This window comes from Melopsittacus undulatus, chromosome 18 (genome assembly GCF_012275295.1).
Source record: "Melopsittacus undulatus isolate bMelUnd1 chromosome 18, bMelUnd1.mat.Z, whole genome shotgun sequence".
NCBI lineage: Eukaryota > Metazoa > Chordata > Aves > Psittaciformes > Psittaculidae > Melopsittacus > Melopsittacus undulatus.
In genome coordinates, this window is record NC_047544.1 from 194,847 (window position 1) to 219,500 (window position 24,654).

Here is a 24,654-nt window from a genome sequence, read left to right on the forward strand (position 1 = left end):
CACAGCAAAGGCACTGCCCCAGGCCAGGCACCGGGTCTGGTCTCACTGCAGCCTGGGGGCTCTTGACACTGTTGTCAAAGCTGGGCCACATGTGTTGTATTGTGGTCATAAACCCACTTTCAGCATCAACATCAAACCACTGGCGTATTAAAGACTGTTTGATGCACATACCTATGGGGAAAGATGCACATACCTATGGGGAAAGATGCACATACCTATGGGGAAAGATGCATCCCTTTCACAGAATCCACCAGGCTGGAAAGACCTTTAAGATCCCAAGGAGCAGCACGGATGCACCAAGCATCACCAGCATCCAGGCCTGCACCAGAGCTGGCACAGCAGGGGCAGGACGAGGGTGTCCCTGCTCCCTTGGGCAGTAGTCCCAGGAGCAAGCAGCCCTGCAGCAGCGATCCCCACATCCTGGCCTGCTCCTCCTGCAGCAGGATGCTCGTACTTGCTCATCAGCCTCAGGAACCAGAGCTCAGCTGAATGCCTGAACCCACAAAAAAAGGCTAAACCAGCTTGTTTTGGGGTTTGATCTTCCCTGTTTTAAACAAGCACCCAGGTACCCCCTGCAGTTTTAGCCACCAGTATCTATACAGAGGAAGGGAATTCACTTTGCTCAGCCTGCCTGGAGCTCTCACAGGTTTCAAGACCATAAAGAAACCCCAGCCCTTCCCTGGCTGAAGGTCTTGTCCTCAGCAGCACGGGGAGGAGCACACGCTCCCTGCCCTATGCAGGGGACAGATAAGCTACAGCTGGGTCTGACCCTACACCTAACAGGATGGAGGCCAGCTCTTATCAAGGACAAGGGTGTCACTCCACTGCTGCTTCAGCGTCACACCGGAGCAGGCACAGGACCAGGGCGGCCACAACCCTGACCCCATGACAGCAGCTCAGTGGCCCCAGAATGAGCCATGCAGAGAGAACAGGGCAAAGCCAGGAGCTGGGAAGGGATCTTGGTAAAGGTCACAGGAATGAGGAGGGATACACTCAGGTGAGATGAGTCATGGACAAGGGCTACATCAGGGAGCAACAGCAAAGTCCATGCCAACCCAGGTATCATCCCCAGCAGAGGTTTTGGGACCTGGAGCTGGATTTCATGGGATCAGAATGGTTTGAATGGGAAGCAATCTTCAAAGATCACCTGGTGAAATCTCCCTGGTCCAACACCTTTCCTGACAAGCAGGATGAACGCTTGCTTTTGTTTATAAAGCAGCCCAGAGGGCTCACTTTTTACATTACTAGTGTCAGCTTCATTACCTGGTGATGATGAGACCCCATTTCATTTTCACACTGGTTTTCCTCCTGTCACAAACCATTCCCAGCAGCACTGGAGGCAAAAATCTCATGTCAACTCCTGCACTGCTCTCTGAGCACTTACAATCACTTTAAGGGATGCTGATTTCCAGAGGTGACTAATGTGTATTTGCAATTCCTCACCATTAACATTGGACGAGGGCCCTGGGAAGGTGGTGGGAGCTCCATCCTTGGAGGTGCTCAGAACTCCACCACACAATGGTCCGAGGGAGCTGCTTTAGGCACGAAGCTGGATGCTGCCTCCAAGCCAGCTATGCCAGGGCAGAGGCTCCAGAGGTTCCTCACAACTGCATGCATGAGGACTCCTGCTCAGCACTGCATGCACTGTCTAGCTACAGATGAGCTGATGAAGCTACGTGGGCTACATGAGAGAGGCGACAAGGCCAGAACCTGATCTCACAACCCAAATACACTTCCCAGCCAGGTGTCTTGATATTTACCCTTCCATCTGTTCAGAGCAACCATCAAGACTGAGCCAGGTCCATACATCAAAGAGCCAGTATCAGACAGTGGAGCCTCTCTGCCAGAAACACAACTGTGCCTGTCGCTGGGTCACAACTGGTGTATCCCTCTCTCCAACACTTAGATTCATGGCTTTTAATTCAATATCCTGCCTCTGAAAGATGGCGTTGCACCACCTGCATGTGCTTGGGTACTTTTCAAGTCACTATTTGACAAAAGGCTTGAACATGCTTTGTGTTTTCCGAGTTTGTATTGCTTGGCTCAGCCACCCATTTACCTCCAACAAAGCATAAAGGCAACACTGTGAAAATCCAGCTTTGATCCTACCTTAAGACCTTTACAGCACCCCACAGGCTGCACACTTTGGATGCATGGGATCAGTGCTATCAAAAACACTCAATGCTGATGCAGGCGTTGGGGCATGAGATCCCTTACCCAGCCCTGACTGTTCATTTAACCATCGTATCCTGGTCTACAGACTTCTCATATGCTACTGAATACAGAAAATCCCTGCTCTACATCAGGACATGTATGAAACTGTCTTAAAAATCCCCTGGGTAATGCTGAGACTTAGTCACTAGAGGAACATTTTCCTTGTGAAACACTGGGGATGGGGGAAAAAACAGTCAGGTTTCAGAGATCTTCCTCCCAGCTGAGCCCTCAACTGTGGACTTGAGGCCAAAGTGCCTACACCTCACTGCAGGAGCTGCAGGGAGTCAGGTGAAGTCAGTCACCTCTGCACATACCCATGGCCAGGTTGGCTTTACAATGTCAAACTCAGGAGCAGTTGGTGAGAATCCCTCTGGCCACCAGCCCAGTCCCCTCCCCAGGCCGCAGATCAGCTCTCTGGTGTCATACACAAGCTCGATATTAAGCTTAGCTCCAGCCCATCCACCCCAACACATAACACACACGAAACATGCCTGAAACACACAATCAGCCAGTGGAGATGTGGAGAATACACTCCCTGACTCTGCCCCCTCCCTGAATGAAACCCCTGATGAGCCATCAGAGCTGGAAGAAATGAAGCAGCAGCAGCAGCTCATTAAAGGTAGATTCCCAGGAGAAGCCATTCCTTGTATCCACTTGCAATCCAGGATGCTGCCTGCGTTCCACAAGCTCACGACATTCCCTCTTGAACAGAGACATTCCTCTTGGCTCTTCCTCAAGGCATCACTGATGTTCTTTCAGGCAAAGCAAGGCAGAAGAGTGATCCACAACCATCCGGCCCCTCCGGTTGAACTCAATCCTCCTTGGGACATGTGCACTTACCTGACCCCAGGACACAAAGCGAGAAGCGAAGGCAAGATCCTGGCAAGGTGGCTCCTTACCTTATGTACACTTTTGGGATTTTCCAGCCAAGCATAATACATTTCCTCCACGTAGTTTGAACTAGTCCCACTCAAGAACGGCTCGGCAGCCACCGGTGCGCTGTAGCACCGGATCTGTTGGAACGTCCTGGGTGCTGCCAGCCTCTGATGGGAAATGGTCCTTACAGTCTGCGAGGCCGTCAACGGCCTCAGCTTTGCCACACAAGTCCTTAAGTTCAGCATGTTTGTCCTGTCGCTTCACGCAAGCTCCTGTTGGGAGAGAAGGGAAAAGTGGGTTAGAAATGAGTGCAGGAGGACACAGAGCAGAGAGCAACACCCCTCCTTGTCACCCCTCATCAGCCCTGAGCACAGCGCACAGAGCTTAGGATGAGTCTTTAATTCAGATTAACCATCCACCCCATTCCAGGGACAGGAAACACAGTTTTTAGCCAAAAAACCCCCATCACGGCCCTGCCACCCCCCAGCACAACAGGGAAAAGCAGATTTGCTTGGCAGGAACCCAGCACTGGCCTCAAACAAGCCACTGGACATCACAAACACTTGAGCCTTTTTTGTATCAGCACCTGTGTAAAGCATCCCTGATGGTGCAACAAGGCTGGATTAGCAGTGAAGTTACCAGGTTCCCCTGGTGCTTCCCTCTTTAGTTTCTCACCAACAACAGCTTCCCTTCTTCAAATGAGAAATTCATAAAGTAGTATCATAGACCCAGGCAAATCCTTGGGGTGAAGGGACGTTAAAGCTCCTCCAGCTCCAACCCCAACCCCTTCCACTGGAGCAGGATGCTCCAATCCCTGTGTCCAACCTGGCCTTGAGCACTGCCAGGGATGGGGCAGCCACAGCTGCTCTGGGCACCCTGTGCCAGCGCCTCAGCACCCTCCCAGGGAACAGCTTCTGCCTAAGAGCTCAGCTCAGTCTTCACTCACTCAGTTCAGTCCCAGCCCCTCATTACTGTGGATGCCCAGCTCAGATCTGTGGAGGCTACAGGACTGCAGTGCACAGTGGTGTCTGCTCCAAAGGCTTTGGTGCAAGGAAAGGAGCATGCCAAGTCATAATCTGCTGCTTCCATCCCCAACTAACAGAGTGTTGATATAGCAATGAGCACATCAAAAGTACCTTCCTTTTCCTTTTTGGCCTTCTAAGGAAGCATTTGTTCCCAAATGCTTAAACTGAAACCAGGGAAGTTCAGGTTCAATATAAAGAAGTTCTTTACTGTGAGGGTGCTGAGGCGCTGGCACAAGGTGCCCAGAGAAGTGATAAATGCTCCATCCCTGGCAGTGTTCAAAGCCAGGGAGGACAGAGCCTTGGACAACACGGTCAAGTGTGAGGTGTCCTTGCCTGTGGCAGGGGGTTAGATCTGGATGATCTTAAGGTCCTTTCTGACCCAAATCCCTCTGTGATTCCCCCTTGTCCTATCACTACAGTCCCTGATGAAGAAATTCTTCAGTTTCTTCTATATTTTAATTCTTCCTCTGAGAATCCTCTTTTCCTTTGTTTTTAAACAGGAAAATCCCCTCCACAACACTCAGATTCCAGCAGAGGTTGGACACTTTGGCCCTCAAACTCCCACTTGCCAGGACATCAGACAACTTCAAAGACAAGCACTTGAAAGCACTGTGCTGAAGAACTCTTGTCACCTGCTGGATTTTAACGCTGAGTGGCACATTTCCCTTCCCACCAAGCAGACTGGGTCTAGTGGGGTGTGCTCCTCGAGGCCAGCCCTCCCCATGCAGGCACAGTGTGGAAGCTTCTTCCGCTCTCCGCTCTCCTCAGCAGGTCTTGGCTTCGACTTTTGCCATGTTCCTCACCCCACAACCACTTTGCTTGGCCAAGGCTTCCTTCCCAACAGTTTGTGTTACATACACCAGGATAAAGCTGGGGGAAAAAGGTCTACGGAGAAGACCCCTTGCAAAACAGACATACAGTGGTGCAAAGCACTTGGGCTGCGGGCTCCAGGACAGACCACTTCATCGCTTCTCCTTAAAAGCTCAGACCCAAGAAGGCCAACACAGTTAAAAGACCCAGAAAGAGACTCTCCCTTGTTCAGAGAACCCAGAACAGCAACCTGGAGTCAGCATGAGCCCTCTCCAAGGTCCCCCAGCAATGTCCCCCATGCAGCTCTTGGTGTGGGTCAGCCACACTCCTCATTACACACATCCAACCAACAGCCACAGCCCAAGAGAAAGCGCTAGAGCAAAATCATCCTGGGGGAAGCACTTGGAGCCAGCTCTTCTTGGAGCTGCCCTTTCCACCCAGCTCCTCCCATAACAGGCAGGATCTGGGCTGGAGGTGACCCAACTGGCCAGTTTTCAGATCCCCAACCAGTTCCATGAGCAGCAGCCCAATGTCAACGCAGCCATCGTGCATCCACCAGATTCAGGTGAAGCTTCGCAGCAAACTGGAGAAATAAAACACACCTTCACGAGCAGTGTTCCATCAGCCAGGCTGCCACATCTGTCTTGCAGAAGTCAGTTCTGGCTACTCAGCATAGCAGCAGCTACACCTCCAGCCTCAAAACACAAGAGGTTGGCCCAAAGAGCCTGAGGAAGACCTGGGATCACTCTAACTCACCCAAAGGGCTTTACACATTTACCCAAGGGGAAAAGGGAAGAGCGCTCGTGCCTTCCACCCGGCTTGCTCACTTCTGCCCACAGTCAAACCAGAACCATAACAGGCAGGAAACGGATGGCTGGTGCAGGACAGCAAGTGCAGCAATACTGATGTTTTCCCACCTTTCCCTGCTCAGATTAAGCAGGTATTTTCCAGAGCCAACCAAACCGGGTGCCAGCGCACAGGCACTAAAGCTTTAAGATGAAAGTGCTGGCGGTGGCTCCAGCTTTGGTGTCCAGTTTCAGTGCTGCGGCTCAGCAGCGTCCGGGTGACCTCTCTGGAAAACAGGAGGGGATAATGCCAGGGCTTGGCCCAAAATGAGCAGAACCAGCCGGACTTTGAGGGCTCTGGCAGGACCTTTGGCATCCCGAGGTGCAGGAGCCCATGCCACAAACCAGGGCGAGCTCAGAGCAGGGATATTTCTGAGGTCAATCTTGGTGCCCCAAGAGCAAGGACATAGGAAACTGAGGCTGAGATAACGGAGACGGGGGTCACATGGGAATAGGAACCCAATGCCCGGAGCTGCAGCTGAAAGGGAGTGAGGAGAGGAAGCCCAGGGCCCCAACAGACGCAGCCGGAGCACAGCCCAGACCTCACCGAGGGGTCAGACAGGGACGTGCAGCACAGGTCAGCGGCTCGGATAGGCAAGAGCCGTTCGAGCAGGTTAAGGCACCGAACGTGACCTTCGGCGGCTGCAACCCCAATACCCGCCCCTAGCAGCGCGTTTATGGGGGGCGTTAAACTGAGACCGAATCCAGCGCTACGGGAAGCGGCGGGGACCCCCCCCCGTGCCCGCAGCCTGAGCCACACACACACACATACATACATTCATACACACACACATATATATACATACATACACACATATATACATACATACACACACACACAAGCACGCACACTCACGAGCGCGCGCTCGCCAGACCCGCCCCCAATCAGCGCCCACCAATCAGCGCCCGACGCCGCTACCCGGGCTTCGCGTCCCTCTCCGCCTATAGGAGTGGCGCGGAGGGCTGAGCCGCCTTCTCATTGGCCACCCGAGCTGCCCATCCAGCGGCAGTCCCGCCCTCCCCCCCTCCCAGCCACAACCCCCTCCCCCCCACGCCCCGCGGCGCCCGGGCGGCGGCACCAAGGACACGGAGGGGGGGCGGCCGCGTCCCCCGCCCCTCGCGCCCCCCGCCCCTCTCCCCGCTTCGGTCCCGGTCCCATCCCAGCCCCCGCCCCAGTGCACCCCAGCCCGGTCCGGTCCGGTCCGGCCCCGCTCCTCACCGGCACCTCCGTCCGCCCCGCCCGCGGCCCCGGCTCTGACAGCGGCCTCACCCTCCCGCTGCCGTCCCGCGCCGCCCCGCCCCGCGCTCTGCGTCACCGCGTTGCCACGCCCCCCCGCGCGGCCTCAGCCACGCCCCCGGTGGGCACCCGGTAGCGCATGCGCAACCGCCTCCGCGAGCAGGGCGGGGCGGGGCCTGTGCGGCCGTTGAGGCGCGGTTGCCATGGTTACCGGCGCCGGCCGCGCACCCCGGTGCGGCCTGAAGGTCCCTGTACAGCCTGTGGAGCCCAGTATGGACTGGGGAGCCCAGTATGGGCTGTGGGCCCCTGTACAGCCTGTGGACCCTAGTATAGACTGGGGAGACCAGTATGGGCTGGGGAGAACAGTATGGCCTGTGGGCCTCTGTACAGCCTGTGGACCTCAGCATGGACTGGGGAGACCAGTATGGTCTGTGAGCACCTGTACAGCCCGTGGACCCTAGTATGGACTGGAGAGACCAGTATGGTCTGTGGGCCCCTCTACAGCCTGTGGACCCTAGTATGGACTGGAGAGACCAGTATGGTCTGTGGGCCCCTCTACAGCCTGTGGACCCCAGTATGGACTGGAGAGACCAGTATGGTCTGTGGGCCCCTGTACAGCCTGTGGACCATAGTATGGACTGGAGAGACCAGTATGGCCTGTGGGCCCCTATACAGCCTGTGGACCCTAGTATGGACTGGGGAGACCAGTATGGTCTGTGGGCCCCTCTACAGCCTGTGGACCCTAGTATGGACTGGAGAGACCAGTATGGTCTGTGGGCCCCTCTACAGCCTGTGGACCCCAGTATGGACTGGAGAGACCAGTATGGCCTGTGGGCCCCTATACAGCCTGTGGACCCTAGTATGGACTGGAGAGACCAGTATGGTCTGTGGGCCCCTCTACAGCCTGTGGACCCCAGTATGGACTGGAGAGACCAGTATGGTCTGTGGGCCCCTGTACAGCCTGTGGACCCTAGTATGGACTGGGGAGACCAGTATGGCCTGGGGACCCCAGTGCAGACCAGAGACCCTCAATATGACCTGGGGACCTCAGGACAGGCTGGGAACCCCCACCACGGCACGGGGCACCCCAGTATGACCCCGGGGAGCTCTGTCCTGCTGGGCACCCCTGCACGGTGACCACAAGCAGGCCTCAGAGAGGGGCACAGGCAGGGCTGCGCAGGAGGCACATCCCAAAGCTTCTGTGTGTGCTCTGGTTCCTAACGTGCTTTCTGCTTCAATGTGCGAGGGAGAGCACAGGGGTTGTGATGGTACCTACAGCATGAGAGCTGTGATGGTACCTACAGCATGAGAGCTGTGATGGTACCTACAGCGTGAGAGCTGTGATGGTACCTACAGCATGAGAGCTGTGATGGTACCTACAGCGTGAGAGCTGTGATGGTAGCTACAGCGTGAGAGCTGTGATGGTACCTACAGCATGAGAGCTGTGATGGTACCTACAGCGTGAGAGCTGTGATGGTACCTACAGTGTGAGAGCTGTGATGGCACCTACAGCGTGAGAGCTGTGATGGTACCTACAGCGTGAGAGCTGTGATGGTACCTACAGCGTGAGAGCTGTGATGGTACCTACAGCATGAGAGCTGAGCTGGCAGCAGGGCTGTTTCCTGCAGGGTGAGTCAGGGCAGCACCCGCTGGAGCTCTTGGAAGCTCAGGGTGCAGACAGCGTTGGGGAAGTGAAACAGGACCCAGGAAAGCACCACAGCCATGCAAGTCCAGCCACGCACATCCAGTGTGGCGCAACCACCGGCACCCTGGATGGATGTGTGGCAGAGCAGGGAGCCTGCCAGGCCATGGCAAGGAGCGTCCCCAAAGTCAGGCTGTCCATAAAGCCTGTGGCCTCGAGGTGAGCACAAGGGAGCAAGGGGACAGCAGGGTACTGGTATGGGGTGGTGTGGACAGGAGGGGCTATGGGGAGAGCCCTGCTTGTGCTGTGGGCCAAGGCAGCGTAGGAGGAAGCCGTGGGGAAATGGTGGAGCTGCAGCACTTGCGCCACAGGCACCTTCCGGGGCAGTGCAGCTCCAGCCCTGACGAGGGTGGTTGTCATCATAGTGGGATGGGGATGGGGATGGGGCTGGGGCAGTCCCTGCTGGGGCAGCCCAGCCACTGAGAGCTGGCACACAAGCACTGGTCCCAGACATTGACACCAAACTGTTCTCTGCCCCACACACCAGTCCTGGAGCATCAGCCCTACTCTCTGCTCCACACCCCAACCCCAAAGCATCCCCCCGTTCTTCCATGCACACAGCCCCATGCTCAGCCCCACAGTGCTGCTCAGGGACAACCCCCAAACCTCTCAGTATCTCTGGAGGAACTGGGCAAACCCAAGCATTGCGAAAGGTGGAAAACCCGCTCTGACGGCACTTCCTTTGGAGGCCCTTGAAAACCCACCACCCCAACAGCAGGCTCAGAGAGCACCCACAGGCAGCACAGGCAGGAGCAGGCAGCCGGGTGCCGCAGCACTCAACAGGTACCAGCAGGTCTTGCAGTCAGCAGAGGAGATGGCATTCGTCCCTGATTTGGACATACTGGAGAGCAGCAGGTAAGCACGGCTGTGCCGGAGGGGACGTGGGGCATGTGATGCTGCTGTGGTGGCCGTGGCTTCACCTTCTCCCTTTGCCTTTTAGCCTGAATGAGGAGATGTTTTATGGCCCTGACTGCCTCTGCCTGCAGAAGGTAATAACTGGTGTGGTGGAAACAGTGAGACCCCTGTGTGGAGAAGCTGGACTCTCACCCCACATCCCCTTTCCTCCCCAGAAACCCCAACTGGACTTGGAGGTGGCATCGCCTGGGGTGGGCATCCAGGTGACTGTGACCAAGGGACACCCTGCCAGGACCTTTCGCCAGGCTGCTGTCCTTGTGGCGGCTCTGACCAAACCAGCACACAAGGAGTTTGCTGACAGTGACCTTGGGGACTTCCTGGATGATATTTTCGGTATGGGGGTGATGTCAGGGTGTCAACCCGGGTGGCGGATGCTCCTGGGGGATGCTCCTGCAATGGGGATCATCAACATCCCCCTGACTGTCTCCCTCCCCACAGAGCCCGTCCCCTTCCAGCGAATTAACTGCAGCTACGCTGGAGCCCCTGTCTATCGCTACACCCGCTCCCAGTCCTTCGACATCCTTGATATTGACCAGAAGTGCTTCGTGCTGGAGTCACCCACTCAGCTGGTGGCCCTGCACCTGCAGGGACCCTCTGCTGGGCGGAAAGGTAAGGAGACACAGTCCTGACCCAATGTCCCTATCCCCAAACAGACCCAGTGTCTCCAGGACCACAGAGGTGCCATCCCATAGCTCCACAATCGCCCATTAACTCACTCCTTCTTTCTGCAGTGAAGCTCAACATCGCTCTGTACCGTCCTCAGTCATCACAGGGTGGCCCAGGGACTGGGCGGGTGCCAGTGGCATTGGGCATCAAGGGCTACCAACTCTACATGTCATGTGTGATGAGCGGTGCTGAGCCCGTGCTGCAGCTTGAGGTGAGTGGGGGGGTCCCACTGGCACCATCTCGGATGGGTCTGGGGGCTCCACCTCACCCTGAATCCCATTTCACCCCTCGGTTGTAGGAAGCCGACGTCAGGAGGGACATTGAGAGTGTGGAGCTGACCCGCTTCATCTTCTACCGCCTGGACAGCCCAACCGAGGGCACCACACGCTTTGAGTCGGCTGCCTTCCCTGGCTGGTTCATCTGCACCTCCCTGCAGCCCCGCCAGCCCGTCAGCATCACCAACCAACCCGACCAGGTCAACATTGCCACTTATGAGCTGAGCAGGCACTGAGCAGCCCCTGCTCCCAACCCAACCCAACCGGCAGTTGCTGGTTCTCAGGCCGTATGTACCAAGTACAAATCCCAGTGGGACCCCCCATCCTCTCCATCTATTTCAGGTGAAATAGCATCTCTGGGCCCTATTGGCCCAACCCACCCCTATTTGTGCTTATTTATTGTGTATATCCAGTGCTTTTGGGTTTATTTATTGTGTAACACCTCTTGCTTTTAACTTATTGTATATTGATTCGGAGAAAACTCCAGGAACAAACTTGCCAACACAGTTTTCAAGCTGACAAGCAGGTATTCTTTATTGCGGCGCCGAGAGACACGGGAGATAGCTCCACCTAACGTGTGTCTCCCCTGTTGCTACACAAGCCATCCTTATATAGTCCCTGGGCACACATACATATTCATGAGGCTACGTATGGATTACATCACTTTCCAGAAAGCTCCCCGCATGCGTACAGAACTGTGGTGGTGGTCTCTGAGGGTTGTTTACTTCTTCCAACAATCTTCATCACTTCTGGCAGCCTCTGAAGCATGTGCAGTAGCTGTTTACACCAGTTTAGTTCGTTCCTTAGCACCAGAGACATAACAGTCCCCTTGTCCTCCTACTTATCAGTTAGTTTACCCATAGCCCATCCTGGACACCTGCTATTCCCAGATACTCCCTATACCTGTATCCTGTTTTTCTAGCCTGTTTTTCTTTAAACTACCTCAACTAGAACGATTTATCTTATGCCAGTATGTTCTCTAGCTGGACTCTATGTTTTCTTCTATGTACTAAGCACCTCAGTAATTTCCACTGCTACTGCTACAAAGCCATTGAACTTAACATTACTTACAACTAATTTTAAAGGTTTATATATTCCATTTTGTGATTTTATGTTCCCCTTGTTTCAATATTTATTGGAAATAATGTGGTTTTGTTATCTGGAATGTGTTGGTAATGGCGGTGGAAATAAAAGGTTTCCCAGACTGGTGTCTCACCAAGGTGAAATCATGTGGGGAGTGGTGTATGGATGGAGACATCCTGCAGTTTCAGGTGCTTTCTGGGCTCTCCAGGCCTGGGTGCAATGCCTAGGGGTGTGGGTCACCCCATAGCCTGCCGGCTTGGCTGGCTCAAGCAGGATCTTCCTGCAGCTGGGGGCTGGCTGGGGGGGTTTGCCACTGCGGCTGCAGCACCATGGGACATGGTGTGGCATGGCATGTTCTGGTGTGCTATGGCCCGGCTGTGATGTGGTGTGGCACTGCATGGCATCCTGTAGTATGCTGTGGCATAGTGTGGCCATAGTGTTAAAGCCTCATGTGGAATTGATACTGAATTAGATTAGTAATTCACTGCATATAGAGACATAGCCACAGGCAAGGCTACAAGAATTCCATGATCTCCAGGGGCCACTCCTCAAATTCACGGTGCCTGTGCCATGACATTGTCTGCCTAAATTCCCATTAATATGAGGAATGGGAATTGGGTGAGCATTTCACAGCAATATAAGAAGTACGTATATAATGAAGGTACACAAGCTGTGAACTGTCTCTTCTGGGTGCATGAGACAGGCAGAGCAATCCTCCAGCACCTGGTGCTGCAATAAACTCATGTCGTTTTGGAACCTGTCGTTCATTGGGGCAGAGTGGCTGGAAACTGCTCATAGGGAAGGAGCTGGAGGTGCTGATTGATGGAGCTGAGCATGAGCAGCTTGTGCCCAGGCAGCCTCCAGCACCCTGGCCTGGATCAGCACCAGTGCAGCAGCAGGGCCAGGGCAGGGATTGTGCCCCTGTGCTGGGCACTGGGGAGGCTGCACCTGAATCCTGTGCTCAGCTCTGGGCTCCTCACTGCAAGAGAGACCTTGAGGTGCTGGATGGGGCCAGAGAAGGGAACGGAGCTGGAGCAGGGCCTGGAGCACAAGAGATGGGGAAGGGCTGAGGGACATGGGGGGTTCAGATGGAGAAGAGAAGGCTCAGGGGAGACCTGATGGCTCCTCCAAGTGCCTGCAGGAGGATGGAGCCAGGAGGGGCTGGGCTCTGCTCCCAAGGAACAAGGGATGGGACAAGAGGAACCGGCCTCAAGCTGCACCAGGGCAGGTTTAGATGGTGACATGGCATGGCATGGCATAGCATGTCATTCTATGGCACGGTGTAGTGTGGAACGCTCTGGCACAGCATGGTCAGGCACAGCCTGCCATGACATAACGTGACCCGGTCCTGCCTCAGCACGTCCCGCCCCACACACCATGATTGGTGGAAACCAGGTCTAATGGACGTGGCAGCAGCCAATGAAGTTCCCCTGCTCCGGGCCCCGCCCATGTCCTTGCTCCGCCCACCGCGTTGTTACCGCCCCCGCTGCCCGCTCTAGCCAATCACAGCTCCGCTCGCCCACAGACCCCGCCAGTTGCCGGCGGTTTCTCGCTCTCCATTGGTCGGTTTGAAGAAGGCGTTCTCCAATAAGAGCCGCGCGGCGGTTGGTGGTGGGTGTGGGTGCTTGCCATGGAGCGGGCTGCGCTGCGGCCTCGGGGTGAGTGTCGGGGGTCTGTGTGGGGCCGGGGGGGATGTGGGGCCCTGTCCGGTGGGGGGTGGGGTGGGGTGGGGGGGGGGGGGAGCAGGGGCTCATCCCGCTGGAACGGGCCAGGAGCGGCTGGGGCCATAGCGGCTGACCCTGGGCTGGGGCTGTCCCGGTGGGGTGCAGAAGGGAGGGAGCAGTGGGGCGCTCTGTGGGGCTGAGGCCCCCCCAGAGCTCCGGGCTGCTCTCTCTGTCAGACGGGTGTTGTAGGGCCCTGGGGATGGGCAGTGCTGGACCGCAGCAGACCCGAGGTGTCAGAGGTATCCCCTGTCACCCCCCCCACTGTCACCCGCCTGTGCTAGCAGGGGCTTGGCCACAGCAGCTACAGCCTTATGGGCTGTGCAGCTGAAGCAGGGTCATCGGCAACACCTTCCCTTTCCTTCTGGAGGTTGCCCAAGCCCTGCACAGCTGAGGTTTTAAGCAGCATCAGCTGCGAGTGCTGGAGAGCTCTGGTCATGGACCAGTGAGCGCTGGGCAGCACTGGGTGCTGGAAGCAGCATTGTCAGAGCGGTGCAGTAGTGCTGTGAGTGTAGAACACATTCGTACTGAGGCTGTTGTGTGTGTGCTGCATTTCCTACCGTCTCTTTGCAGATGAGCAGAGGAGATGGCTCCAGGACTATGTCGCAGCCAGAGGAAAGCCAAAATGCTCGAGTGCAAGGTAAGGACACGGGGCTTGGATGAGGTGTTCTGTAAAGGTCCTTTCCATCACAACTCACTCTGTGTTTCTGAGGTGTATGTGGCTTTTCCTGCCTTGCTAGGGGTCTCTCTTCTCACTGCAGTGGTGTATGAAGAACACCTCCTGCCTGTGCCTCGCTGCCAGAGCAGCACCTGGGATGGCCCCATGGCATCCAGCAGCACTGGCAGCAGAGCCAAAGGGCTGGTTTGAGTGTTGATGAATGCTGACATTTCCTGCTGGTTCATATTGTCCTTTCCGGGTGTTTTCTGAGCCTCTGTGAAGCTTTCTCATCCCAGTGCTTGCGCCTGGCAGCATCAGCCTTTGTGCCAACAGCTCAGCTTCGTAGCTGGGCCTTGAATAAGGGGTGGCTCACATCTCGTCACTGCTCTTTAACAGCCCTTTCATTAGGAAGGGCCATTCTCAGTGCATTTAGAAAGTCCCATCCATGTGCTCAGGGAGTCACCTGGCTCTGCCCTGCTCAGTTCCTGCCTGTGTGAGGGCAGTGAGGCACCTTCCTGCTGAGCTTGGCAAACCTGAACCAGTGAGTATTCCTCATGACACTGTAGTGCAGGGGAAGCTGTAAACCTCAGTGGGGGAGAAGATGAAGGGAAGTGGGATCTGAGACCACAAAGAGCAAAACAGTCCCTGGTACCAGGGCTCTGGAAAACACCACTGATACAATGGAAACTAGCAGAGAAGCTTCATTATCTTTCTGGCTTAGAACACCACTTGCATAGAGGACAATCATCTAACTCTCCGGGCTCTTTCATTACAGGAAAAAGCCTGCACAGGCATTAATCTTCCCTAATGGCTGAGCTGCAGGCCCCAGAGCAAGGGGTGGGAGAACCACAGCACTGCCTGCGTTTCAGGGAGGAGGAGGAGGGCAGGATGAGGGGAGCTGACAGCCAGCGCTGCTCTCCACCCTCCCTGCTCTGCTCCCAGTGCCTGGGCTGCACTGAGGACACACTGGGGACACACTGAACTCTGGGGTGCTGCTGTGACCCACAGCACGACAGCAGCAGCGGGAGCCTCAAACCTGCGGACCCACTGCCTGCAGGAGCTGTTGTGCTTGCTTCTATTGTCAGTGAAAGCCAGCAGTTTTGTGGCAACCTTGGATGTCAGCCATAGAATCATGGGTTGGATTGGAAGGGACCTTCAAAAGCCACCTAGTCCAACCCCTGCAATGAGCAGGTGCTTCATCTAGCTCAGGTTGCCCAGAGCCACATACAGGATGGGGCATCCACCACCTCTCTGGGCAACCTGTGCCAGTGTTTTACCACCCTCATTGTACACAGTTTCTTTTTCCCATCCAGTCTGAATCTTCCCTCTTAGTTTAAACCCATCACCCCTCATCTGGTCGCAACAGGCCCTGCTGAAAAGTCTCTTCCTATCTTTCTTATAAGCCCCCTTTTAAGAGCTGAGAGGCTGCATTAACATCTCCCTGCAGCCTCCTCCAGACTGAGCAGCCCCAACTCTCTCAGCCTTTCCTACAGGTGAGATGCTCCATCCATCTGAACGTTTTTGTGGCCCTTGTCTGGGCTCTCTCCAACAGGTCCATGTCTTTCCTGTACTGAGGCCTCCAGAGTTGGATGCAGGACTGGGTTGTGCTACTTTTTGGGTGCAATATGGTACTTCCTTGATAGTTCTTTGGTTTCCAAAAGGTTCTTCTAGTTCTTGTGACTGAGACATCAGCAGTTTTGTGCAATAGCTTTTAAGTGCCTGGTATTTGACTTCCTACAGACCCTTTCTAAAGGACCGGACGAATCATCCAAATCCTCCCTTAGAACCAGTTTCTAAATTGCAGCATGTAAGTAGAAATCTTTTGAGTCTGGTTTTGTGCTTGAAGGGAGTCTGGGCCAAACAGGGTCCCCAGATGAGGGCTGTGAGTTCCTGACCCCGAACAGGGTCTGCAGCCTGCTGTGTTCCTGTTCTGTTGACAAGTGCTTTGTCATCCCTGGGCTGGGGCAGGACTGACCTGAGGTTCATTTGTTGTCTCCAGGCTGACAGCAACAAGAAGGATGTTCTTGGGAGCAAGGGGAAGGGTGATGGTGAGGTTGGTGCCAAACCCAAGTGGCGTGCAGGCCATGCTTCAAGCACTGACCCCACTGCAGCACCTCCGACTGGAGGGGACCACCCCTCTCCTGGGACAGCTTGCCCTCCAAATGAGGGTCTGGAGGACAGACTGGTGTGCAACAGAGAGAACGACTGTGCACCGACCTCCACACGCATCCTGGCTCACAGGCAAGGCTCAGCCACAAAGCCAAGAACAGGCATGGGCCCAAAGGACAGAAGGAATAACCACCAGGTTAAGGAAGAGCCATCTGAGGATAGATTGAGGAAAACCCTGCTAGGCTCAAAGAACACGTCTCAAAACCCAAGTACCAAAACTCTGCAGTCCCCTTGGCCACGCGCTGCTACCTGCTCTAATCCTTTGCTACCTAAAAACCCAGGGGCAAACCAGGCAAAACCAACCACAGGAAGGCAGGCTCCAGAGAAACCACTCTGCACGTTCCCAGTGGGAGTCCTTGAGCGCCAGAGTAGAACCCTTCACATGAGAAGATCTCCCACACAGCCTCTGGCCTCTGGTGGGCCCCAGGGCTCCACAAACCTGAACAGCCTGAAGCCAGGGGGCCCTGTGCCGTGGCAAAGGTCCCTGGCTAAAGGGGAGGTGGACAGGAGGGGCATGAAGGTGATGCCTCCCAGATGTGCAGCAGCATCGCAAGGGACAGTCCCCCACAACCAGCCTTGCAGCACACATGGCTCCAAAACTCAAGCAGCTGAAGGCAATTGTACGAGGAAAGAGAGGCTTAAACCAGAGCTGCCGACGACACGTGGCATACAGGCGAGGCGTGTTCCCAAGAACCCGGCAGCAGATCGCAGGTAAGTGGCAGCTTTGGCCAACTCTGTCCTGTCTATGAACTCTGCTGTCCCCTGGAAGGGTTTAACTGGGGGAACCTGCACCAATCTGCTGACAACAGAAGTCCCCTGACTTGTGAACTGTGTGAGGCTGATGCCCCAGAAAAGAGGAGGGTGGGTTTGAGGTTCAGTGATGCCTTGGGTTCGTCTGGACCAGCTGAGGGTAGATGTTCTCCCCGAGCTGCTGAAGGTGGCTAGAGGGAGATTCCCAGGGAAAGCAGTAGCCAGTGAGTGCTGGTGGTCTGCTGGGGTGGTGACAGTGATCCCTGCGTCCTTTGACAGGAAACAGCTGGAAGAGTGGTTGGCATCCAAAGGCAAGACGTACAAACGGCCACCTATGGTGCTGCTACAGAAGAAGGCAGTGGAGCTGCCCTGCAGAAATGTCAAGGAGAAAGAAAAGCAGGAGAAACCAGAGGAGCATTGCTTGGGGAAGGTCAATGATGTATTAACCGAGTGCTTGAAGCTCATTGAGGAGGTGAGAATGGGAAAGAAGCTGCTTGGATGGGCTCCTCTTCCCCTGGAGCTTCTTGGGAGATGAGGGTAGGGCCATGTTCCCCCAGCTGCACAGAGGGCTTGGAGCAGATGTTCATGTTGACAGAGGTTAGCATCTCAAGTCTTCAGGGAGTTATGGATAGGCCAAAGGCTTGCAGTGCAATGGGGAGGATGGAGCCATACCTGGTCACGGGGGGCACGTGTGTGTCATTGCTGCTGTCTGGCTGCAGCAGCAGCCCAGGCTGAGTGAGCCAGCTTGAGGCATGTCCCTGGGAGACATCACAGCCACGGTGCAGCATCACCTCTGGGAACACTGACCAGCAGCCCTGCTCTGGGGCTTGGTGACTGTTAGTGCCAGCACTGAGGAACTTACCCCTCAGCATCCCTCTGAAATACCAGGCTAACTTTACAAAGGCTAAAATTGAGGCAGGAAAACTATTACATGTCCACAGTCATGGAATTGCTGCCCCTTCAGACCCCCCTTCCCTATCGAGCACTGGGAGAGCGGCTGTGCACCAACAGCTTCCTGGTGCGCATCCCTGGCCCTTGCCATTGACACCTCTGGGACCTTGTCCTTCCTGCAGGGTGTTGAGACCGAGGAGATCTTGGAGGTGATGTCCCATGTGCCCCAGGCAGAGAAATGTGCCAAATTCTGGGTCTGCAAAGCGAAGCTGCTGGCGCGGAGTGGCCCCTTTGATGCAGAGAGGCTGTACAGAGCTGCAGTCTGTGCTGGTGCTGTGGTAAGTGTGCAGGAGCACATTTCCTCCACATCCCAAGGCTGGATTCTGGGATGACTTTAGCAGCACCAGACACTGTGAGGAAAAGCCCTTCAGAGCTGCTGGTCCCACTTTGACACCTTTGGCTTCACTCAGCCCAGCCAGCGGGTCCGTGTGGCTGGCAATGGGGCCAGGAAGTGTATGCACCCTGTGCTGTGTTGGAGCTGTAGCTGGGTGATGTGCCAGCAGCTCAGTGCTGGTTCTGGGCGGCACAACTGCAGCATGTGGTGGGGTTTGTGGCTGAGGCTGTGTGCTGACAGCTCACCCTTGGAGAGGGGGAATCCTGCAGCCTTCTGCCACTGTCTCCAGCATGGATGAAGCAAAAAGCTTTTCTCCTATTTGGTTGTAACTGATCTCCATTCCCAAGTCAGGCCTGCCCTGACCTCCACTCTGCTTTCCCTGCAGCCGCTGCACGAGGTCAGAAGAGTTGTCTTTAATATTCTGAAGGCTGAAGACCAAGCACCAGAAGGTAACACGTGCATGTGAGGCCAGTGGAGCAGGGGCAGGCTGGGGTTCCCTGGTTGCTGCAGGCAGGGAAGCAGCACGGTTTGCACTCTGTCCCAGCACCCTTGGCTCTGATGGAGACCGAGTGTTGTGAATGAACCTCAAAAGCAGGGCTGGGGATGGGCCTGGCCCCATGGCTCTGCAGTGAGATGCCCTTGCCGTGGCTGGAGCGTGTTCAGCTCCCTCCCCAGCTGCCCTGTTCTGCCCTCTCTGCAACTGTGCTGCCGTTTGCCTCTCCTGCCAGGGGCAAAGTCACATCCAGGCCCTGAGGAGCCCAAGACCCCGAGGCAGCCCTGCCTGCCAGGCAGGTCCCTGACCAGCCTGCCTCCTTCAATCAAGTTAAAGGTTACCTCTGCGCCCAGGTAAGGCTGAGCAGCAAACACCCGTGTGCCTCTGCTCACTGCAGGGCTTACCTGAAGGCCTCTTCTCTTCTGTGCAGAGAGAAGGAGCTGCTGCAAGGCCCAGAGGTGAAATTCCTGACGCCTGTGCGGCGCTCACTGCGCATAGAGCGGGCTGGGAGCCGCTACCTGGAGCTGCTGAAGGACCATGACCCAGTGGTGTCATCCCTCACTGAGATCCTGGATGCTGAGGAGGAGACTCAGTTCTTCTTCCGGAGGAACAAGGCTTTGCCAGAGGTGGCGGAGCTGGAGGGGCTCAGTTTGTATCCATCCCCCTGAGAGCTGCTGCCCTGCACTTCACAGACTCCTCTTGTTGCCTGTCAGCTGTAAATACGTATGTGTTGTACATGATAATAAGCCTGTTTTTAAATATATAAGCACTGTTATAAATAAACCCTGTAAGGATTCATTGAGGATTGGGGGGGGGGGGGGGCAGGGGTGTCCGCTGGGCCTGCCCGTGGCTGCTTGGCTGTGATTTTTCCTGCAGTAGGATGATGTAAGTCTGCCTGTGGCACCTCCTAGGCTCAGAGACTGGTTTGGGTTGGAAGGGAACTTAAAGCTCCTCCAGCTCCAACCCCTGCCACGGGCAGGGACCCCTTCCACTGGAGCAGCTGCTCCAACCCCTGTGTCCAACCTGGCCTTGAGCACTGCCAGGGATGGGGCAGCCACAGCTGCTCTGGGCACCCTGTGCCAGCGCCTCAGCACCCTCACAGGGAACAGCTTCTGCCTAAGAGCTCAGCTCAGTCTCCCCTCTCTTGGGCAGGTTCAAGCCATTCCCCTTGGCCTGTCCCTACATCCCTTGTCCCAAGCCCCTCTCCAGCTTTCCTGCAGCCCCTTTAGGCACTGGAGCTGCTCTCAGGTCTCCCCTTCAGGAGCCTTCTCTTGTCCAGGCTGCCCCAGCCCAGCTCTCTCAGCCTGGCTCCAGAGCAGAGCTGCTCCAGCCCTCGCAGCAGCTCCATGGCCTCCTCTGGCTTCATTCCAGCAGCTCCACATCCCGCTGGTGTTATGGGCCCAGAGCTGGATCAGGATTGCAGGGGGGTGTGCAGTAGAGTCCCCTCCATGGGCTGCTGCTCATGCTCTGGGGGTGCAGCCCCATTTGCAGTGCCCCATAGCAGCCCCAGCCACCCCCAAGGGCTGTCCCCCACCCAGACACATGCAGCTGCTGAGGCTGGGACCATTTTCCCTGTGCTGAGGAGGTGAAAGGGAGCCCGATGTCATCTCCTGGTCTCCATCAAGCAGCGGTTCTGTCCTCAGCCCCCCCTTTCCCCTCCTCTCAGCATCGCCACCACCAGCATTGGTGCAGCATCTTTATTGAGAAACGTTGATGCTGGGACAAGTCTGGGGGGCCTGGCTGCAGCCTGAGGCTCCCAAGGGGATGCAGGGCACTGCTGATGGGCATCACTGCCCTCTGAGCTGCCACCCTCAGCCAGGGGCTTCACTCGCCTGCGTTTTCCTTCAGAACAGCCAATTCTACATCTCTGTTGTGCAGGAGTTTGAGTATCTCATAAATAGGGAAGGGCAGAGGCAGAGGAGAGCCAGGGCAGGTGAAGGGAACCCTGGGGAGCAGCAGCCGCCTGCAGAGCCCTCAATGCTTGAGCATCCTCTGATGCTGGAGGTGCTGCAGGAGCACCGATGGTGCAGGGGGGTCCAGAGACACCCCCAGCAGCGCTCCCAGTGATGGGAGGAGCTGGGGTGCCCAGAGGCCATCGAACCCCTTCCTGAGGGTCAGCATCAGGCTTCTCCATCATCCTCCTCCTCCTCCCCGCTGGAGTCCTGGGGTACAGCAGCAACCTGAGGCCAAGGTGAGGGGCTCAGTGGGCACAGGACCCCACAGCACCAGGGTGCTGGTGCTGCCAATCCTATGGCCTCATCCCTGCGCCTCACCTGCGGGCTGGGGTGGCCGTGCTGGGCCAGCCACGGTGCCAGGGCTGTGCCAGCATCACCTGCATCCCCACGGCCGTGCTCCACCGTGGACTCGTGAGCCATCTGCATGGGGGGAGGCCTTGAGAGGGGCTGACCCCCACCAGCCGAGGGCTTGGTGCCTCCCAACGCTTCCCTCAGGGAAACTGAGGCACGGGGGGGGCTGTGAGCCGCTTACCAGGACTGGGGGGGCCCGGAAGAGGTAACTGAATGGGTAGTAGAGGAAGTTGATGAAGGAGGCAGCATAGAGGTCTGCATAGCGCATCAGCTGGTTGGCAAACAGCGTCTGGCGCGAGCCGCAGCGGAACAGGCTGCCCATCTTCCCATAGCACATGTCCATCTCATGCGTGACTTTCTGCGGGTGCAGCGGGGGTCAGGGCACCGGCACCGTGGCACTGTTGGTACCGGAGCTCCCGGTGTCCCCCTGAGCATCACCTGGATCCGGCGCTTGATGGAGCTGATGTCCGGGCGCTCGCTGCTGCCGCTGTCCAAGTGCCTGCAGTGCCACAGACCCGGCTGGAGGGTCCCCCCCTGCGGGTGCCCACACCCCCCTTCTGCCTCCCCCCGCCTGCCCCATGCCCACTCACTGGTACAGCTCCGCCAGGAACAGATCCAGGCTCCGCAGCTCCTCAAAGAGCTCTGCAGGTGCAATGGGGCCGGCTCAGCACAGGCAGCATCCCCCTTGCCCGGCACAAGCGCTTGCCCCACTGGGGCTGATGTGGCCACCGAAGCCGGGGGGGGGGAAGGAGACCCCCGAGTCCTCCCAGGCTCTGCTCACCGCTCTTCTCTGTCCAGACCTGCAGCTCCCGCACCAGCTCAGGCACCACCAGGAAGGTTCTCCAGCCCTGACGCTTCTTGGACTTGAGGATGTCCCCAAAGATGTGGTCGCCCATGTAGAGGATTTCCTTGCCCTTCACGCCCAGCAGGTCACACACCACGTCCGAGGAGCCTGCGGGAGCCGGGGTCAGGGCCTCGGTGCGGGCACATCCCCCCCTGCTGCCCACGGAGCCCTGCTCACCCCCGGAGTACACAGTGCAGTGCTGGAGGGGCCCCGTGTACGTCCCGATGCGCAGCTTCCCCGTGTCCTGCGGGACAACAGCAGCCCAGGACCGGAGCCGTCACCGGTGCCCATCCGGGGGTCAGTGCACCCTGCGGGGCCCAGCCTGCCCCACGGCCCCACCGTGTTCACTTGGCGCAGGACGGTGCCCTCGGCAAAGAAGAGCGGTTTGCGGGTGTCCACCACGATCAGATCGAAATAGGACCTCCAGGGGCGCTGCGGGGTCCCAGCCTGGAGGGGGGGTCAGTGAGGGGCTGCGTGCGGCACCCCACAACCCCGAGCACCTCCTGCTGAGGACAGACTCACCTTGTCCCCATCACTGAAGTCGAACAGGTAGGACATGATGGCCTGCGGGGACACCCACCCCTGTCAGCCCCCAGCCTGTGCTGTACCCCCGGTACACACACACACAGACCCCTGCTCACATCGGTGTAGTTGTAGTCGCTGTTGGTAGCCAGGAAAACCTTCCCCACCTCCTTCATGCGGCTCAGCAGCAGCGGCACACGGGGCTGGAGAGGGGTAGGTCAGCACAGGGGGACCCGGGCAGCGCTGGGGGGGGGTCCAGGGGGTCAGACACTCACATCCTTCACCACGTATTTCTCCAGGTTCTCCAGGGTCTTCTCCTTCAGGCAGCCCTGCAGAGGGGACGGGGGGGGGTTATGGGGTGTGGGTATGGGGGTATGGGGGGGGTATGGTGTATGGGTATGGGGGTATGGGGTTATGGGGTGTGGGTATGGGGGTATGGGGGGGTTATGGGGTATGGGTATGGGGGTATGGGGGGGTATGAGGTATGGGTATGGGGGTATGGGGGGGTATGGGGTATGGGTATGGGGGTATGGGGGGGTATGGGGTATGGGTATGGGGGTATGGGGGGGGCATCCCCAGAGCCCTCGGTACCCCCAGCCCTGCCCGCACCGAGAGGTGGACGTGGTCCATGGCCTCCCGCACGTCCTGGAACATGCTGCGGAAGGACATGAAGAGGTTCCCGTGCTTGTAGCCGGTGTCGCAGCTGCGGTGGTTGGGAAATGGGGGGGGTGAATGTGAAGGGGCTCCAAGTGAGCCCCCCCAACCCCTCCCCAATACACCAGCTCCCCCCCCCCCTTACTTGGTGTATCTGGAGCAGTTGGTGAAGAAGTCCACGAGGCAGGCATAGAGATGGGCTTCTGTGGGGGAGAGGGGTGAGGGGGGCACGGGGGCTGTGGGGCAGCACCCCCCAAGGTGGGGGGCTCACCTGTGAGGTTGAAGAGGGTGTTGAGGATGTGGAAACGCTTCATGTCATCCCTCTGGATGAACTTGTTGGGGTAATAGTGCAGGATTTCAGCCCTGGGGAGGGAGCACTGAGCTGCAGCGCACACCGAGGCCCCCCCAGCACCCTCATCCATGGGGGGGTCCCAGCCCCACTCACCCCTTGAGGAAGCGGAAGCCATGGGCACAGACCAGCAGGTTCCCGTGAGAATCCACCTTCAGCAGGTTCCCATACAGGGCATCGAACACCAGCCCCCTACACGCACACCCCATCAGCGGGGGGGGGGTCCGCACCGTGACACCCCCCCCCCCCCCCGAACACCCCTCACCGTGTGGGGAACGTGGGGTCGTATTTGTAGGCGAGGATCTCGGGGGGGTACCCGATGGACACGAGGTGCTGCAGCAGCAGCGCAAAGGCCAACTCCTCATAGTCAGGGGACTTGTACACTGTACATGGGGCAATGGGGGGTGTGGGCAGGGGATGGGGGGGTCACCCCAACCCACCCCCCCCAGGCTGCCCAGACCCACTGGCCAAGGTGTAATCCATGTCAAAGCCAAAGCATTTGATCTTCTCCAGTGCCAGGCTCCGGTTCACAAAGATCCTGCGGTGATGGAAGGGTTATGGGGGGGGGGGGGGGGTAGGGCTGGGGGGTGGCATCAGGAGGGGATGGGGACCGGCCCCCCCCCCCCCCCATCCCTGGACAAGGGCCCCAAAGTGAGTTATTGGAGCAGAAAAATGGGCTTTTGAGCTGGAAATGGAGCAGGAGGGGGGGGCACGAAGGGGGATGGTGACCCCCATGTTCACCTCCCCCCGGCACCATTACATGGGGGCCCCCAGAGCCTCTGTCCCCTCTTGCCCCCCGAGGTCCCTCCCTCATCTCCTGCCCCCCCCCGTGCCCCGCGGCTCCCGGTCCCACCGGTGCAGACAGTCCCTCCGCAGCCCCCGGGGGTCTCCCGGCCCCCGCTCCCCTTCGCTGCCCATCGCGGCCGCCTCGGGCCGGCGCCTGCGGCCGCCGCAGCTTTAACGGGGCCCCGAGGACCGCCCCGACCCGGCCCCCGGCCCGGCCCCCCCCGGGAGCCACAGCCGGGACGGGACATGGGGCACCCCGCGGTGGGGACCCCCACAATGGAGCGGGGCGACCCCCCCGTGCCCTTCCATGGGGCAGCGCCTCCCGGTACCCACAACGGGGGCTCCCCGTCCCCAGCCCCCCTGCGGTGCCCCCCCCGGGGCCGGTGTTTGCCCGACGGTAGCGGGGGGGCGACCGGCGGCGAATCATTAACCGGGGTCAAGGACCGGCCCCGTTGCCGCCCCGAGGCTG

The 24,654-nt window shown here is 57.6% G+C and overlaps 4 protein-coding genes across 10 annotated transcripts in view; 2 read left to right on the top strand and 2 right to left on the bottom strand.

The window, feature by feature from the left end:
* OGDH (oxoglutarate dehydrogenase) overlaps nt 1–7,059 on the bottom strand; it is a 31,093-nt gene extending 24,034 nt beyond the window's left edge. For 4 of the 5 annotated variants that reach the window (XM_034070614.1, XM_034070611.1, XM_034070615.1 and 1 more), the window contains exons 1-2: nt 6,990–7,059; nt 3,114–3,362 (exon numbers count right to left, since the gene is read on the bottom strand). In XM_034070614.1, coding sequence (XP_033926505.1) covers nt 3,114–3,335 — 222 coding nt within the window. In that variant the 5' untranslated portion in view covers nt 3,336–3,362; nt 6,990–7,059. The remainder of the gene's footprint in view (nt 1–3,113; nt 3,363–6,989) is intronic. The other variant, XM_034070612.1, reaches the window with a different exon arrangement.
* A 2,049-nt stretch (nt 7,060–9,108) lies between these two features.
* Nucleotides 9,109–11,182, top strand: LOC101877199 (interleukin-1 beta-like). 3 transcript variants are annotated; one of them, XM_005140520.3, is made up of 6 exons: nt 9,109–9,564; nt 9,650–9,698; nt 9,780–9,957; nt 10,063–10,233; nt 10,356–10,501; nt 10,589–11,182. In XM_005140520.3, the coding sequence occupies exons 1-6, from the start codon at nt 9,275–9,277 to the stop codon at nt 10,799–10,801; spliced, it is 1,047 nt and encodes a 348-aa protein (XP_005140577.3). In that variant the 5' UTR covers nt 9,109–9,274; the 3' UTR covers nt 10,802–11,182. The 3 variants fall into 3 exon arrangements, with proteins under 3 accessions (XP_005140577.3, XP_030908740.2, XP_030908731.2); XM_031052880.2 differs by having other exon boundaries at nt 9,650–9,957; XM_031052871.2 differs by having other exon boundaries at nt 9,780–10,233.
* A 2,071-nt stretch (nt 11,183–13,253) lies between these two features.
* On the top strand, nt 13,254–19,488 carry CKAP2L (cytoskeleton associated protein 2 like). Its single transcript, XM_034070625.1, has 9 exons — nt 13,254–13,306; nt 13,943–14,009; nt 15,768–15,834; nt 16,027–16,907; nt 17,226–17,418; nt 18,020–18,175; nt 18,617–18,680; nt 18,960–19,077; nt 19,155–19,488. The coding sequence occupies exons 1-9, from the start codon at nt 13,279–13,281 to the stop codon at nt 19,390–19,392; spliced, it is 1,812 nt and encodes a 603-aa protein (XP_033926516.1). The 5' UTR covers nt 13,254–13,278; the 3' UTR covers nt 19,393–19,488.
* Nucleotides 19,489–20,502: 1,014 nt separating this feature from the next.
* LOC101876862 (cytosolic purine 5'-nucleotidase-like) lies at nt 20,503–24,317 on the bottom strand. Its single transcript, XM_034070461.1, has 18 exons — nt 24,253–24,317; nt 23,864–23,937; nt 23,665–23,782; nt 23,496–23,591; nt 23,322–23,413; nt 23,196–23,253; nt 23,006–23,099; nt 22,672–22,725; nt 22,516–22,599; nt 22,397–22,438; nt 22,214–22,321; nt 22,052–22,118; nt 21,812–21,982; nt 21,621–21,672; nt 21,469–21,529; nt 21,212–21,388; nt 20,998–21,099; nt 20,503–20,904 (listed from the first exon to the last, which is right to left on the bottom strand). The coding sequence occupies exons 1-18, from the start codon at nt 24,315–24,317 to the stop codon at nt 20,845–20,847; spliced, it is 1,575 nt and encodes a 524-aa protein (XP_033926352.1). The 3' UTR covers nt 20,503–20,844.
* Between the last annotated feature and the right edge of the window lie 337 nt (nt 24,318–24,654).

Excerpts from the sequence above, each read along its gene's own strand:
- LOC101876862 (XM_034070461.1), bottom strand. The coding sequence starts at position 24,317 with ATGGGCAGCGAAGGGGAGCGGGGGCCGGGAGACCCCCGGGGGCTGCGG. Across the intron at positions 21,673-21,811 it reads GGTCTGGACAGAGAAGAGCG|AGCTCTTTGAGGAGCTGCGG; the intron begins GTGAGCAGAGCC and ends TTGCACCTGCAG. Across the intron at positions 21,389-21,468 it reads CCATCAAGCGCCGGATCCAG|AAAGTCACGCATGAGATGGA; the intron begins GTGATGCTCAGG and ends CTGCACCCGCAG.
- LOC101877199 (XM_031052871.2), top strand. The coding sequence starts at position 9,275 with ATGCTCAGCCCCACAGTGCTGCTCAGGGACAACCCCCAAACCTCTCAG. Across the intron at positions 9,565-9,649 it reads GACATACTGGAGAGCAGCAG|CCTGAATGAGGAGATGTTTT; the intron begins GTAAGCACGGCT and ends TTTGCCTTTTAG. Across the intron at positions 9,699-9,779 it reads ACTGCCTCTGCCTGCAGAAG|AAACCCCAACTGGACTTGGA; the intron begins GTAATAACTGGT and ends TTTCCTCCCCAG.
- CKAP2L (XM_034070625.1), top strand. The coding sequence starts at position 13,279 with ATGGAGCGGGCTGCGCTGCGGCCTCGGG. Across the intron at positions 17,419-18,019 it reads GCTTGAAGCTCATTGAGGAG|GGTGTTGAGACCGAGGAGAT; the intron begins GTGAGAATGGGA and ends TCCTTCCTGCAG. Across the intron at positions 18,681-18,959 it reads TGAAGACCAAGCACCAGAAG|GGGCAAAGTCACATCCAGGC; the intron begins GTAACACGTGCA and ends CTCTCCTGCCAG.